This window comes from Aethalodelphis obliquidens, unplaced genomic scaffold (genome assembly GCF_003676395.1).
Source record: "Aethalodelphis obliquidens isolate GAN/ISIS:26980383/991018 unplaced genomic scaffold, ASM367639v1 scaffold3, whole genome shotgun sequence".
Taxonomy (NCBI): Eukaryota; Metazoa; Chordata; class Mammalia; order Artiodactyla; family Delphinidae; genus Aethalodelphis; species Aethalodelphis obliquidens.
The window spans coordinates 78,647,627-78,660,443 of NW_020837947.1; the positions used below are offsets into that span (position 1 = coordinate 78,647,627).

At 42.4% G+C, this 12,817-nt stretch overlaps 1 protein-coding gene and 1 pseudogene across 3 annotated transcripts in view; both read right to left on the bottom strand.

Annotated features, from left to right (window-relative positions):
* Positions 1-11,199, bottom strand: part of MTO1 (mitochondrial tRNA translation optimization 1) — a 23,765-nt gene extending 12,566 nt beyond the window's left edge. The window contains exons 1-7 of one of the 3 annotated variants that reach the window (XM_027092439.1): positions 10,891-11,192; positions 7,826-8,025; positions 7,628-7,745; positions 3,520-3,809; positions 811-923; positions 522-712; positions 159-289 (exon numbers count right to left, since the gene is read on the bottom strand). In XM_027092439.1, coding sequence (XP_026948240.1) covers positions 159-289; positions 522-712; positions 811-923; positions 3,520-3,809; positions 7,628-7,745; positions 7,826-8,025; positions 10,891-11,107 — 1,260 coding nt within the window. In that variant the 5' untranslated portion in view covers positions 11,108-11,192. Of the gene's footprint in view, positions 1-158; positions 290-521; positions 713-810; positions 924-3,519; positions 3,810-7,627; positions 7,746-7,825; positions 8,026-10,890 lie in introns of all 3 variants that reach the window. The other 2 variants (XM_027092428.1, XM_027092446.1) reach the window with 2 other exon arrangements.
* LOC113612522 (cyclin-dependent kinase 2-associated protein 1 pseudogene) lies at positions 5,048-6,063 on the bottom strand (annotated as a pseudogene).
* Positions 11,200-12,817: the final 1,618 nt, after the last annotated feature.

A 12,817-nucleotide genomic window follows, 5' to 3' on the forward strand; every position in this document is an offset into this window, starting at 1 on the left:
GTTTTAAAATCCTGTTGTATACTCTGAAACAGAATAAGTCTTCTATTGTAGTTCTGAGTTGTATCTAAGCTCTATACAGCTATCATAACAGACATCAAGAGGAGGAACACCAGTTAAATAGTCCTTTTCTGTTCAGCAACATCTGAACAACCTCTTACTTGAGCTGCAGCTTCCTCATAACCAGTAGTGCCATTTATCTGTCCAGCAAAGAAGAGCCGCTGCACCAAATGGGTCTCGAGAGAAGGAGTGATCTGACGGGGGTCCAAGTAATCGTACTGAACACCATAGCCTGGCCAAAGAATAAATGGTAAAAAATAATAAAAACAGTGCTGGATTTGCCTCAAGGTAGAGATGCAAAGATTATCATTAAATGCTGTTTAAAAACGAAGACTATTTTAAATGCACAGATGTTGGGCTTTGTGTTCTGAGGCTCTAAGCAATCATGACTGTGGCTAAGATCTCCTCATCATCTGCTAAGCAGTGCTGAGCTCAGACTGAAGGGCAGCTGGCATTCTCTTTACCTGGCTGAATCATTTTAGCTTTCTCCAAGCCTCTGATGCATGTGATCATTTTCTCTTGTAATTCAGCTGGCAGTGTCACAGATAACCCTTGCGGGTAGATGAGGTCAGAATCCAATCCTTCAGGTTCCAACCAAACCTGATGCAGACGGTTTGGAAAACGCAAAACCTTTGATTCAATGGAGGGACAGTATCTAGAAAAAGACATTGAAATTTAAAAATTTAATGAAACAAACAAAAGAGGGTTGACATTGTTCCTTACAGTAATTGAGCACTGATATTTTGTCCTTACCGGGGTCCTTTTGTAGTTTCCTTAACGTGACAGTTAAGGTGAAGGTTCTCAAGGACAATCTCATCCACTTGAGGGTTGGTGTGAGTCAAGTAACATGGCAGCTGATCTTCTGGCTAAAACACAGGAACTAGTTACAACATTGTTTTGCCTCTCTATTAGTTTGCCTATTATTCAAATAAATGCCACACATGATATGCACTTACTTTTATAGATATTAAATCTATGCATAATGCCAAATGCTAATGGTGAAGTATGCTTGTTAAAAACAACCCAAAAGATGAACCTAAATTTACGCAAGCCTCCAGATCAACAGTTTACGGGAAATACAGAGGATGCAGGAACATGTTTAAGGCACCAGAGGGTTGAAATCAGACAAATCTAGAATGTAGGAAACTTCAGAAAAGAAATGACTCGGTTTCTTCCACATATAAGTGTAAAAAAAAAAGGGGAACTATTATAAGACATATTATCCAAAGTCCAAAGTCATGTATGGACCTCATTTGGTTCTTCGTTCAAATAAAACAACTGTAAAAAAAAACATTTTAAATAAACATTTAAAAACAACTATAAAAACTAGGGAAAATTGAGCACTGAATATCAGATGATGTTAAAAAATTATGTTCTGCTATGTGTGATAATAGTACTGTGTCGATTTTTAGAAAGTCCTTATTTGTTAAAGACATGTACCAAAGTGTATCTGAGTGAAATGATGTAATGTCTGGGATTGTTGCTTTAAAACTAAGCAAGAACAAAGTATTGAGGAAGGTGAACCAGGAATGTCAAAACAGGGAATTCCTTAGTGGTCCAGTGGTTAGGACTCCACACTGCCGCTGCAGGAGGCACGGGTTCAATCCCCGGTCAGGGAACTGAGATCCCACAAGCTGTGTGGCGTGGCCAAAAATAAAATATAAAACTAAAAAACAAAAAGTTTGGGCTTCCCTGGTGGCGCAGTGGTTGAGAGTCCGCCTGCCGATGCAGGGGACACGGGTTCGTGCCCCGGTCCGGGAAGATCCCACATGCCGCGGAGCGGCTGGGCCCGTGAGCCATGGCCACTGAGCCTGCGCGTCCGGAGCCTGTGCTCCGCAACGGGAGAGGCCACAACAGTGAGAGGCCCACGTAATGCAAAAACAAAAACAAACAAACGAAAAAAAGTTTAAAAATATACACACTAGGAAAGTATCATCATGATTTACATTTTACCAAAGTGAAAATATAAAAGTCACTTGCTCAAAATAACAACACTTGGAGCCACTCATCAGGGTAACACTCACCAGAAACTAGGACCATCAAATATTAGCCCTTAATTCTAAACACACAATATAGTTTTTTGTGTTTTAAATTCAAAGGATAGGTAGAAGTTGCCTGTATCTTCAAAAGTATCAGTGCCATTAAAGACTGAGGAACTGGGACTTCCCTGGCGGCGCAGTGGTTAAGAATCCGCCTGCCAGTGCAGGGGACATGGGTTCGAGCCCTGTTCCGGGAAGATCCCACATGCCGCGGAGCAACTAAGTCCGTGCACCACTATTGAACCTGCGCTCTAGAGCCCGCGAGCCACAACTACTGAAGCCTGCATGCCAAGAGCCCGTGCTCCACAAGAGAAGCCACCACAATGTGAAGCCCGTGCACTGCAACTAAGAATAGCCCTTGCTCGCCGCAACTAAAGAAAACCTGTGTGCAGCAACGAAGACCCAACGCAGACAAAAATAAATGAATAAATAAATTTATTAAAAAAAAAAAAAGACTGAGGAACTGTTGCAGATTAAAGAGAAATGAAATTAAATGCAATATGTGATCCTAGATTGGAAAAAAAAAATGTTGGGACAAAAAAAGTATTGGGACAATCAACAAAATCTATGGATTTTGTATTAGGTAACAGCACTGTGTCAATGTTAAATTCCCCAAATTTCATCACTGCATTGAGGTTATAAAAGAGGATGTCTATAAAAAAAAAAAAGAGGATGTCTTTGAGCTTAGTTGAGATGCAGACTGAAGTATTTCGAGGTAAAGGGTCATAATCTCTGTAACTTTTAAATGTTTCTGGAAAAGAAAAAAGAGTAAAAATAAATGTGGGGGGCTCCCCTGGTGGCGCAGTGGTTAAGAATCCACCTGCCAATGCAGGGGACAGGGTTCAAGCCCTGGTCCAGGAAGATCCCACATGCCGCGGAGCAACTCAGCCCGTGCGCCACAACTACTGAGCTCGCGCACCCCAGAGCCCGTGCTCTGCAACGAGAAGCCACCGCAATGAGAAACCCGCACACCTCAACAAAGAGTAGCCCCCGCTCGCAGCAACTAGAGAAAGCCCGTGCGCAGCAACAAAGACCCAACGCAACCAAAAATAAATAAATTTAAAATAAATAAATGTGTATATTACTGTTTTATACATTAAATATATACATGTATCTATTCTCTATATATGGAGAGAGGGCAAAATATTAACAATGGGTGAATTTCAATGGTTTATAGGAGTTTCACAGTCTTACAACTTTTCTGAAACTATTTCAAAAAGTTTAAATAGGCAAAGTTATCAAAGTAATGAAATTTAAGAATTTATGGGGAAATACCCAAGTAGCCAAATCAGCTAATCCTTTTAAAGATCCCTTTTTTGCACACTAATAGTGAAGAAAAGTGAATTGCTACCAAAAAAAAAAGAGAAAAAAATGGTTAGTCTATATCCTCTGTTTAAAGCCAGATTTTCATAAATGATCTCACCTTGATCCACACTGTCTCATTGATAAAGCTGAACGGTATGGATGGATTATCTGGTGTCTGCTTGTTTAGAATGCTGAAATTAATGGATTCTTTGGCGATCCGGGGCGGAGTCCCAGTCTTCAATCTTCCCACCACAAACCCCAACTTCTCCAGAGTCTGAGCCAACCCTATGGAAGGCTGATCCCCTAAACGTCCTGCTGGATGCATCTCCAATCCAATTACAATCATGCCTCTCAGAAACGTCCCAGTAGTTAGAACCACACTCTCCGCATACACTGTACTTCCATCCACTAAAGGATAGGAAACAAAATAAAACTCAGGTTCTAATCGTTACCATGGATCAAATTGGAACATGACTATTTTGTAGTAAAACTACGGAAAAATTTTGTCTTTAGAAACTTGAAAAAGATTTTAAATCAGTAAGAAGCCTATATGTTATCAATCTCAAGAATCCAAGAAAGCTGGGATGGAGCGCATGATGTATTCTCACCGACACACATGCTCCTAAAACCTTGTCAGCACTGAATAGTCTCAGGTAATTTTCCTTTTTTTTTTTTACAAGCTGTTAATGAAAATAAGCCTTATTACATCGAGTAATAAATAAAAAGATGCAAACAGTTCCATTTTCTTCCAGATGTCTGGATCAACTTACAGGAAAGGCAGAACTGAAATCTACATACAGTCTCAGAAAAAATTTCGGGATCCTTGTTAGGTTTGGTTTGGGAGGTTGCTCTTTCTTCTGTATTTATAACTTGTGCTTTTTTTTTTTTTTTTGGTACGCGGGCCTCTCACTGTTGTGGCCTCTCCGGTTGCAGAGCACAGGCTCCGGATGTGCAGGCTCAGCGGCCATGGCTCACGGGCCCAGCCGCTCCGCGGCATGTGGGATCTTCCCAGACCGGGGCACGAACCCACATCCCCTCGAATCGGCAGGCGGACTCTCAACCACTGCGCCACCAGGGAAGCCCTCAGATTCAGTCTTTTGACAAGACCATTTAGGTGGTTCTGGGTTCTAAAATTGGGTTTTTAAATTGACTTCAAAGCACTAATAGTCATGCAAATGCTTAAGCAAAAAAGAAATTACATTAAGCAGAATCTATAGTGTATGGGAAACAAGGGGACCAGCTACTAGTTAAGTGTGCTGTCAAGTCCGCACTACAAAAAAACCCCCTTCAAGTTGTATCAGCTTACGAAAAGGAACAAAGAACAATGCGGGTAACATAAATGTATTCAAAAGACGAGAATGAGACACTGGTATCTTGGAGGCAAACTAGTCTGCTGTAAGACAGGTAATTTTTACGTGCCTCTTTTGAATCAATGCTTTGAAAAACAACACCACCTGGGTAGTTACTCACTATTTAAAATGTAACTCCCCATTGGGCTTCCCTGGTTGGCGCAGTGGTTGAGAGTACGCCTGCCGATGCAGGGGACATGGGTTCGTGCCCCGGTCTGGGAAGATCCCACATGCCGCGGAGCGACTGGGCCTGTGAGCCGTGGCCGCTGGGCCTGCGCGTCCGGAGCCTGTGCTCTGAAACGGGAGAGGCCACAGCAGTGAGCGGCCCGCGTACCGCAAAAAAAAAAAAAAAAAAAAAAAGTTAAAATGTAACTCCCCATCAACCACAAAATCTTTCCTCAATCTTACAGGCTGTAGATTCGGAGCCTGGTGAACCACGGGAGGGGCGGGGGGGAGGAGAAACAAAACTGTTACCATTTTGAAAACAAAGTTTCATCCTAACAGGGGAGATGAACTACTGTAACTTCTCCTCTCGTTAGAAGACAAAAAACCTTCCAGGCTCACGAGGCAGCTAGGACCCGGCCTTCCGTTCCGTTTCTGCCAAGCACTCCCGCACCAACCCTCGTGCGTGGATGATGCCGCGTTTCAGGCTCTCCATCGCGCTACAGCTGCCCGCGGAGAGGGGTCTGACCTCTCTCCCCAGCTCTGCGATGATGGCTAGCAGCTCCGCGTATTTGCTCTGGGGCACCTGGCTCTTCCCAGTTTCCTGGGCGTAGCCCAGAGATGGCGGCCCGTAGTCACTCAGCAGCTGGCGGTACTGGGAAGACGTCGCCATACTGGTGGAGGGCGGGTGGACGCTCCCAGAGGCGCTGAGGGAGGCGGCGGGCATGTGCGCAGTCAAGTTCGGGCTGTGAGACATGCCCCCCGAGCGGCGGGGCGCGGCGGGGCGCAGCGGGACCCGGCCCCGGCGTCCGCGCACCCGCCCAGCTCCCGCGCACTTTTTGTTGTTCTCAGTTAATTTTTTAAATTAATTAATTTTAGACTTCTGGTTAAATATGACAGACCACCTCACATGATTTCTTCTTCCTCTTGAAACTCAAAGAAAATGAAATAAAGGGGCAAAAAAGATATAAAACCACAGGACAAGTAATGGGAAAGAATTTGTCAAAAGATGAGAAATTTCAAAATATTTTCAGAAGATAGAAAGTGGTTGCAGTGGGGAGGGAGTTTGGGATTAACATATTCACACTACATATAAACTAGATAATCAACAAGAACCTACTGTATAGTATAGCACATGGAACTCTACTCAATATTCTGTAATAACCTACAGGGGAAAAGAATCTGAAAAAGAATGGATATATGTATATGTATAACTGAATCACTTTGCTGTACTCCTAAAACTAACACAATATTGTAAATCAACTATACTCCAATATAAAATTAAATTTTAAAAAAGTGGTTGGAAGAGTGATAACTGATTTAGCAGAGGGGAGAAGGCCTTAACTCAAGAACCTCAAGAGAACATACTGATGACAATGAAGCAACTTGCCGTGCAAAGGCTCAGAAACTGGAGGACTGAATGTAAGAACTGTAGGAATGAAGCTAGGGGGCTGAAAATGAGAGAAAAGAGTTGAAATCTGCATATGAAGGTTTGCCTGCAGACAGATCTACCTTACACTAATCAAACAATATAATCATCAAATCTGGAGGGGAAAGGACGCAGGGGAGAGAAAGGGAAATGAAAATAAAACTAGTAACTGTTCAACAGAGGGAAGTCAGTAAACACTGACAGAAGAAAGAGAAGATTAAGTATATTATACAAAATCATAAGTTACTAAGGTAATATACAGGACAAAAACATGAACTTTTAAGAAAGAAACATAGCTCCCTAAAGCAAAGAAAACCAAACACAGATTAAGTGGTTGAAAAAAAAAAAAAAGGACAGAATAGTGTGTACAATATGCTACTGCTATGTGTGTTGGGGGGAAAAATAAACACACACACAGAAAGATCACACCAGAGACGAGCAATACTCCCGAGGCAGGAAACTGGCTGCCTGGGGCACAAGATGAGAGTCCACCTTTTCATTCTACCTTCTTTCATCTCCTTTAAACCGTTTACCATTATATGTATTCCCCATTCAAAAAAAACTAATAAACGTATAATAAAAATTAATTTTAAAATAGGGAAAATAAGTTAATCTCTGTATTTTAAATGATTGAGATTCTTCAGCACAGCCTCTCCTACCATTTTGTTCCTAGAATGCTAGCAGGCGCCAACAGTCCAGTCCCCTGGCAGAAGATGGATTCTTTGCCTGAGGACTAAGAGACACAGATGTTTGGGAGTTCCCAACAAAAAGGCCAGTTCAATCCCTAATCACCAGACTATAGAGTTGCCCAAGCAATAAAATTAACTGTGCACACACAAATCTTCCCATCACTGTTTAAGTGGTTAAGTCTGTAGAGGGAGATAATAGAGAGAAATTGTTTTTACATACAAATTTAAATTCTATTTGATTTTTGTAAAAATTACATGCATGTGTTATTTTAATTTAAAAATTAATATAAAACTCAAATAAAAAACATACAATAATCCTGTAAAATATAAATTAAAAATATTTAAAATCAGAAATAAGAAATACCAGGAGGAAAATACACAATTATGCAGGCTACAGAGCCCCAAAATAAGATGGTACAGAATGTGAGCTTCGCTGTCAAAATGAAAGGAGAAGTATGATTTTTTTATACAGTTTTCCTCATGTATGAACAGAAAACACAGTTTCCTAGAATTAGCAAAACATCTCCATACTCTGCTCAAAATCAATTTCTCACATGGAGTTTGATACTATTATTATCATCTGTAGGCAGTACATACCCAAAACAACACCACTGACGCGATATTTCCCAGTGTGCTCAGGCTCTGGTTCTGTAAGAATGAGATCTTCTACCGCTCCCTCCTGAACAGTAAGCAGCGGTGTATTTAGGATTTCCTTCTATCAAAACAGAAAGCAAGCTGAAACATAACAGTTAAACAATCACTACAATCTTTCCTGTTTTCATGCCCTATTCTTACCTGCATGTTCTGTTTATAAAGTTTCCTATCAATTTGAGCTCTCAGACCCCAAACAGCTGGTCCCTTGCGCCGGTTTAATACTTTGTAATGTACACCAGACTGGTCACAGATTCGAGAACACAGGCCATCCAAGGCATCAACTTCTCTCATTAAATGCCCCTTTCCAATGCCACCAAAGGAAGGATTACAGGACATCTGACCTAAAGAGAACCGACATAAACAAAATAAATATATTAGTATCTTGCATATAGTGAGTCTTGATAAAATAAAAGAACTTGAAGCAAACACTAAAAATGCTGGAGTTCCAACAGGATGCAAGAGTTATTCAGGGTGGGACTTCCTGGTGGCACAGTGGTTAAGAATCCCCCTGCATTTGAGCCCTGGTCTGGGAAGATCCCACATGCCGCAGAGCAACTAAGTCCGTGCACCACAACTACTGAGCCTGCGCTCTAGGGCCTGCAAGGCACAACTACTGAAGCCCGCGCGCCTAGAGCCCGTGCTCTGCAACAAGAGAAGCCACCACAATGAGAAGCCCGCGCACCGCAACGAAGAGTATCCCCCGCTCTCTGCAACTGGAGAAGGCCTGCACGCAGCAACAAAGACCCAATTGCACAGCCAAAAATAAATAAAATTTTAAAAAGAGAAAAAGTTATGCAGGGCATCCTGGAAGACAAACCATTGCTGAAAGTTTCTTTTGAATCTTTCCCTTGTACACATTCATTATGTTGCCTTTTCTTCTTCCTTTTCAATGTGACCTTGAAATTCTTACCTCATGAAACCTTCCAAAATCAAGCATAATTTTAAGAAGTCCCTTTGCACTGGTTCACAGTTATAATCAAGTATGTCTTCCATAAATGCCATCTGCTGTTTTCTTTATGCTTATTTTGCAGAAATAATTAAATTATAAGCTTCCTGAAAGTAGAATTCACATTTTATACCTTCTCCTTAAATCCCCCAAGTCTTATGGGAGGTACAGAGTGGGAAAACTATGTCAACAATCTGCTGATCCGCTGTGGCCAGCTACAAGCCCTCCAAAAGTTTTCATGGTCTCCAGAGGGAGGCTGAATCGTGCTGTGATTAGGAGCATGGGTTAGGAGTGAGCAAGAGATCTGGCTCAGTTCCTAGATTTACCACTCATAAGCTCCATGTGATCTTGGCAAGTTATCTAATATTCTGCACCTCAGCGTCCCTACTCTAAAAACAGGGATGACAGCTGCAGTAGATTATTTCCCTCCTTCCTTTGACACAGAATCACTATTTACTTAGGTAAACACTATTCCCTATGAGGTATTGTTTGGGGAGTATGACCTAAATTCAGTTTAGGGGTAAACCTTTATTGATCTAAAGTAATCATGGTAATCCTACTTGCCAGTGTCTGATTTAGTGTCAGAAGACTTTTCTCTTTTGTCGTGAATGCCAAAAAATAGTTTGTCGAAAAGCATTATTTTCCAGGTTAGTATAAAAGATTTTGTCTCTGACTTCATTATTTGCAGATGATATGACTGAATTGAAAGAGGACAATTCCTGCATTCTGTATTCTTACGGAAGTTCAACTTTCTCAGCCAAAGCTATCTTTCTGAGGACAGAAATACTTGATACTCTACTACATCCAATTACCTTAAAAAAATGAGACTTTGATTTTAAGCTAGAACTGTCATTTATTAAGCTCATCTATTAATATAAGAGTTATTAAAATATCTCTGAAATCTATTTATTTAAAAAGAAACTTTAGGTCATATTATATTGGTATAAATACAATGGGTATTTTTATAGGATATTAATGACTACCTAATGAATATGGGTTTTGATGGGAATTCCTTTATCCTTGACAGAACTACATTACTTATACTATTTAATGATCATCTTAGTTCAATACTTTTTTGTTCATTAGATTTTTAAAATTGTTATTCCTGGTTTTTACTCGGGTAATCATACAGCCTCGCTCCAAAAGAATCGCTGTTAACAGTGCATATTTCTCCACAGTTACGAGCTGAATGGTCGTTTTAAAAAGTATTTCACTACACAAAGCACAGTTAACATTTCAGTTACTATTCACTCTTAAGCAAAATGCAAGAGGAAAGACATAGGCATGCATAATTTACAGGATAATGTCCTAGCTAGTACCTAAGATGATGCTAGAGAGGAGTCTTGTTTAAATTATGGCCGTCCAATCACAGCCTGTAAGTGCAAAAAAGCACTGTCGGGTCGTCCTAAGCACAAAACTGGGGAATAAACATTCAGTAGGAATACAGAATGCAATAAAAAAGTACCCTCGTTCTTCAAAAGGGCTTCACAAAATCTCGAGAAAAACACAATGGTCATTTAATAAACGAGTACTAATAATGTTAATTCACTTAAAAAAAATAAATTTATTTATTTATATATTTTTATTTTTGGCTGCGTTGGGTCTTGGTTGCTGCGCGTGGACGGGCTTTCTCTAGTTGCGGTGCGCGGGCTTCTCACTGCGGTGGCTTCTCTTGTTGCGGAGCACGGGCTCTAGGCGCGGGGGCTTCAGTAGTTGTGGCTCACGGGCTCCAGAGCGCAGGCTCAGTGGCACTTGGGCTCAGTAGTTGTGGCTCACGGGCTTAGTTGCTCCGCGGCATGTGGGATCTTCCCAGACCAGGGATCCAACAGTGTCCCCTGCGTGGGCAGGCAGATTTTTAACCACGGCGCCACCAGGGAAGTCCTAATTCACTCTTTAACCAAAGCAACAAGCTAGTAAAGGGCAAATGGCAACAATGAAATAAGGCATCAGCCAGTATTCCTACAGTTTGCCCTTTTCTCAAGGCACCCCCTCTCACCAACCCCCAGGCCCCCGCACCCTCCCCACTAATTACTTTTCGGCAGCATCACAATCCACGGTCCACAGAATGGCCCCTAGTCTTAGAGCTCTGGCCCGGGCCCGCTTGATCTGCGAAACACAAATCAGGCTACAACCACAGTCGGCAGGATTCTCACCAGCCTTAAGGGAGGGAAAAGGTTGCCCACATCCCAGGCACTGGGAGGGGGCGGAGGAGGACACTGGCTTCTTGCGTCCTAGGCAAGCCCCACACCGCGCTACTCACCGATGGTGTCCACTCGGTGCGTGAGCAGCAGAGTCCGGGAGCCGCACCGAGCGGCGGCGGCAGCGGCTTCGGTCCCCGCATGTCCTCCGCCGATGACTACCACGTCGAAGTGCGGAGTCCAGGGCGCCGCGCTGTCACCGCTGAACCGGGAAGACGGATGGTGCTGTTTGGTGAGTGAAGCCGCGACCCAGCGACCACAGCCTCGGAAGGAGAACATGGTTGGAGAAAGGCCGAGTCTTTAACTCTGAGCCTGACACGAGCGAGGGGGCAACATTTACATGAACGTCTTCAGGGAGCAGCCATCTTGTTCTGATGTCACAGCGTAGCGCGTCTACGTCCAGCGTCGCCGCTGATTGGCAATTTGGCGAAACTTTACTGATGAAACAAGACCCGGCAGCTGTGCAGGTGGCCCGCGAGGTGTGTGCCTCCTTTCTTGACGCACGCTGTTTGATTCCATATGGTTCTGGATTGGGGGGACTCCTACTCCGTCATCTTTTGTCCTTTTCAGCGAATTGCTGCCCTGATCACCAGGTGGCCACCTACAAACAAGAATTTGAATGACTGCTTTATCAGATTCTTTGAACTTTCTGGTGCGGCTATCACCTTGACTTCTGTTTATGAAGACTAGAGTCTGAATAGGAATCGATTTCAAAGGCCTTCAAATGTATTTGTGGATGAAAGATTCATGATGGCTAATTAGGTGAATGGAAGGGTTGAAGGTTAATGTCCAGCCTTTTGCAGTTGGTATTTTTAAAACCTTCTGTATGGTTAGGCCGCTGGAGGTAGCTGTTCTCTTGCTCTCTATACATCCCCTGCTTAACCGGTTCCTGCCTCACCTACACCCGACTCACATGACTGACCTTCCTACCCCTATCCATTAAACCATTGATGTCTCTGTTGCTGACTCCGGGCTCTTTCTTCGGTCTTGAAGCTGGGCAAGTAGAGGCCTTGAAGGCATGGGGGAGCAGACAAACATCTTTCTTAGAGAGGAAACTTTTGACTAGTTAGATAGTGAAACAGCCCATGTGGCAGTTTAATTGTTCTGATTATTAACATCTATCGAATGCATAATTTTTTTCTTATTACATTACTAATAATCATTCTTTATGCACAATTTAAAGCTTCCAGAAATACAAAACTTTGAGAGTTAAGGAACCCGTAACTTCCATCAGGCCTTCCGGCCCTCATCTCCATAATAATTGTCAGCATTTTGTTGCTAATGCCTCCTAGTGTTTCATACTTATACTAATGCTACTATTATTTTGCATGTATAATACTGATTATATTGCTTTTCAGTTTGCTTCTTTTTTAAACGATGTATTTTTTTACTATCTCTATGCCAGTATATATGAATCTATCTCACTTTTTAGTATTATAGTCAGTTGTTTATGTGAACCATAGTTTATTTAATCAACTCCAATTACTGAGCATTTGGATTGTTTCTGTTGACTGAAAAAAAATGCACAATCCAAAAGTTGAGAGTTATGTTTTATTTAGCAGACATTCTGAGGACTTCAAGCCTGGGAGACAGCATCTCAGATAACTCTGAGAGACTGTTCCATAGAGGTGGGCGTGGGGGAAGCCAGGATATATAGGAGTTTTTGCAACCAAGGGCAGGTACAAGTTGGAACATCAAAAGATTATTGTTAATTAAAGAAAGCCAGACATCTCAGGTTACTAAAATTAGCACTTTTCTATGTATGGGAAGATGCAAAGTCTTGGATCACTGAAATCATTCCTTAGATATTCACCTCAGCTATCTGGGGCCAGTATTCTGTGTTCTCTCATCCTGAGTCTCCTCAGGGTGCACCGTTGGGGGGTGGGTGGCTGCAGCAGTTGATTGCTAGGTTATGGGCATTCCTGGTTTCCATCCTGAGTTCCCTCAGGGCTCACTGTCTGGGCTTGTGGGCTTGATGGCTGCAACATC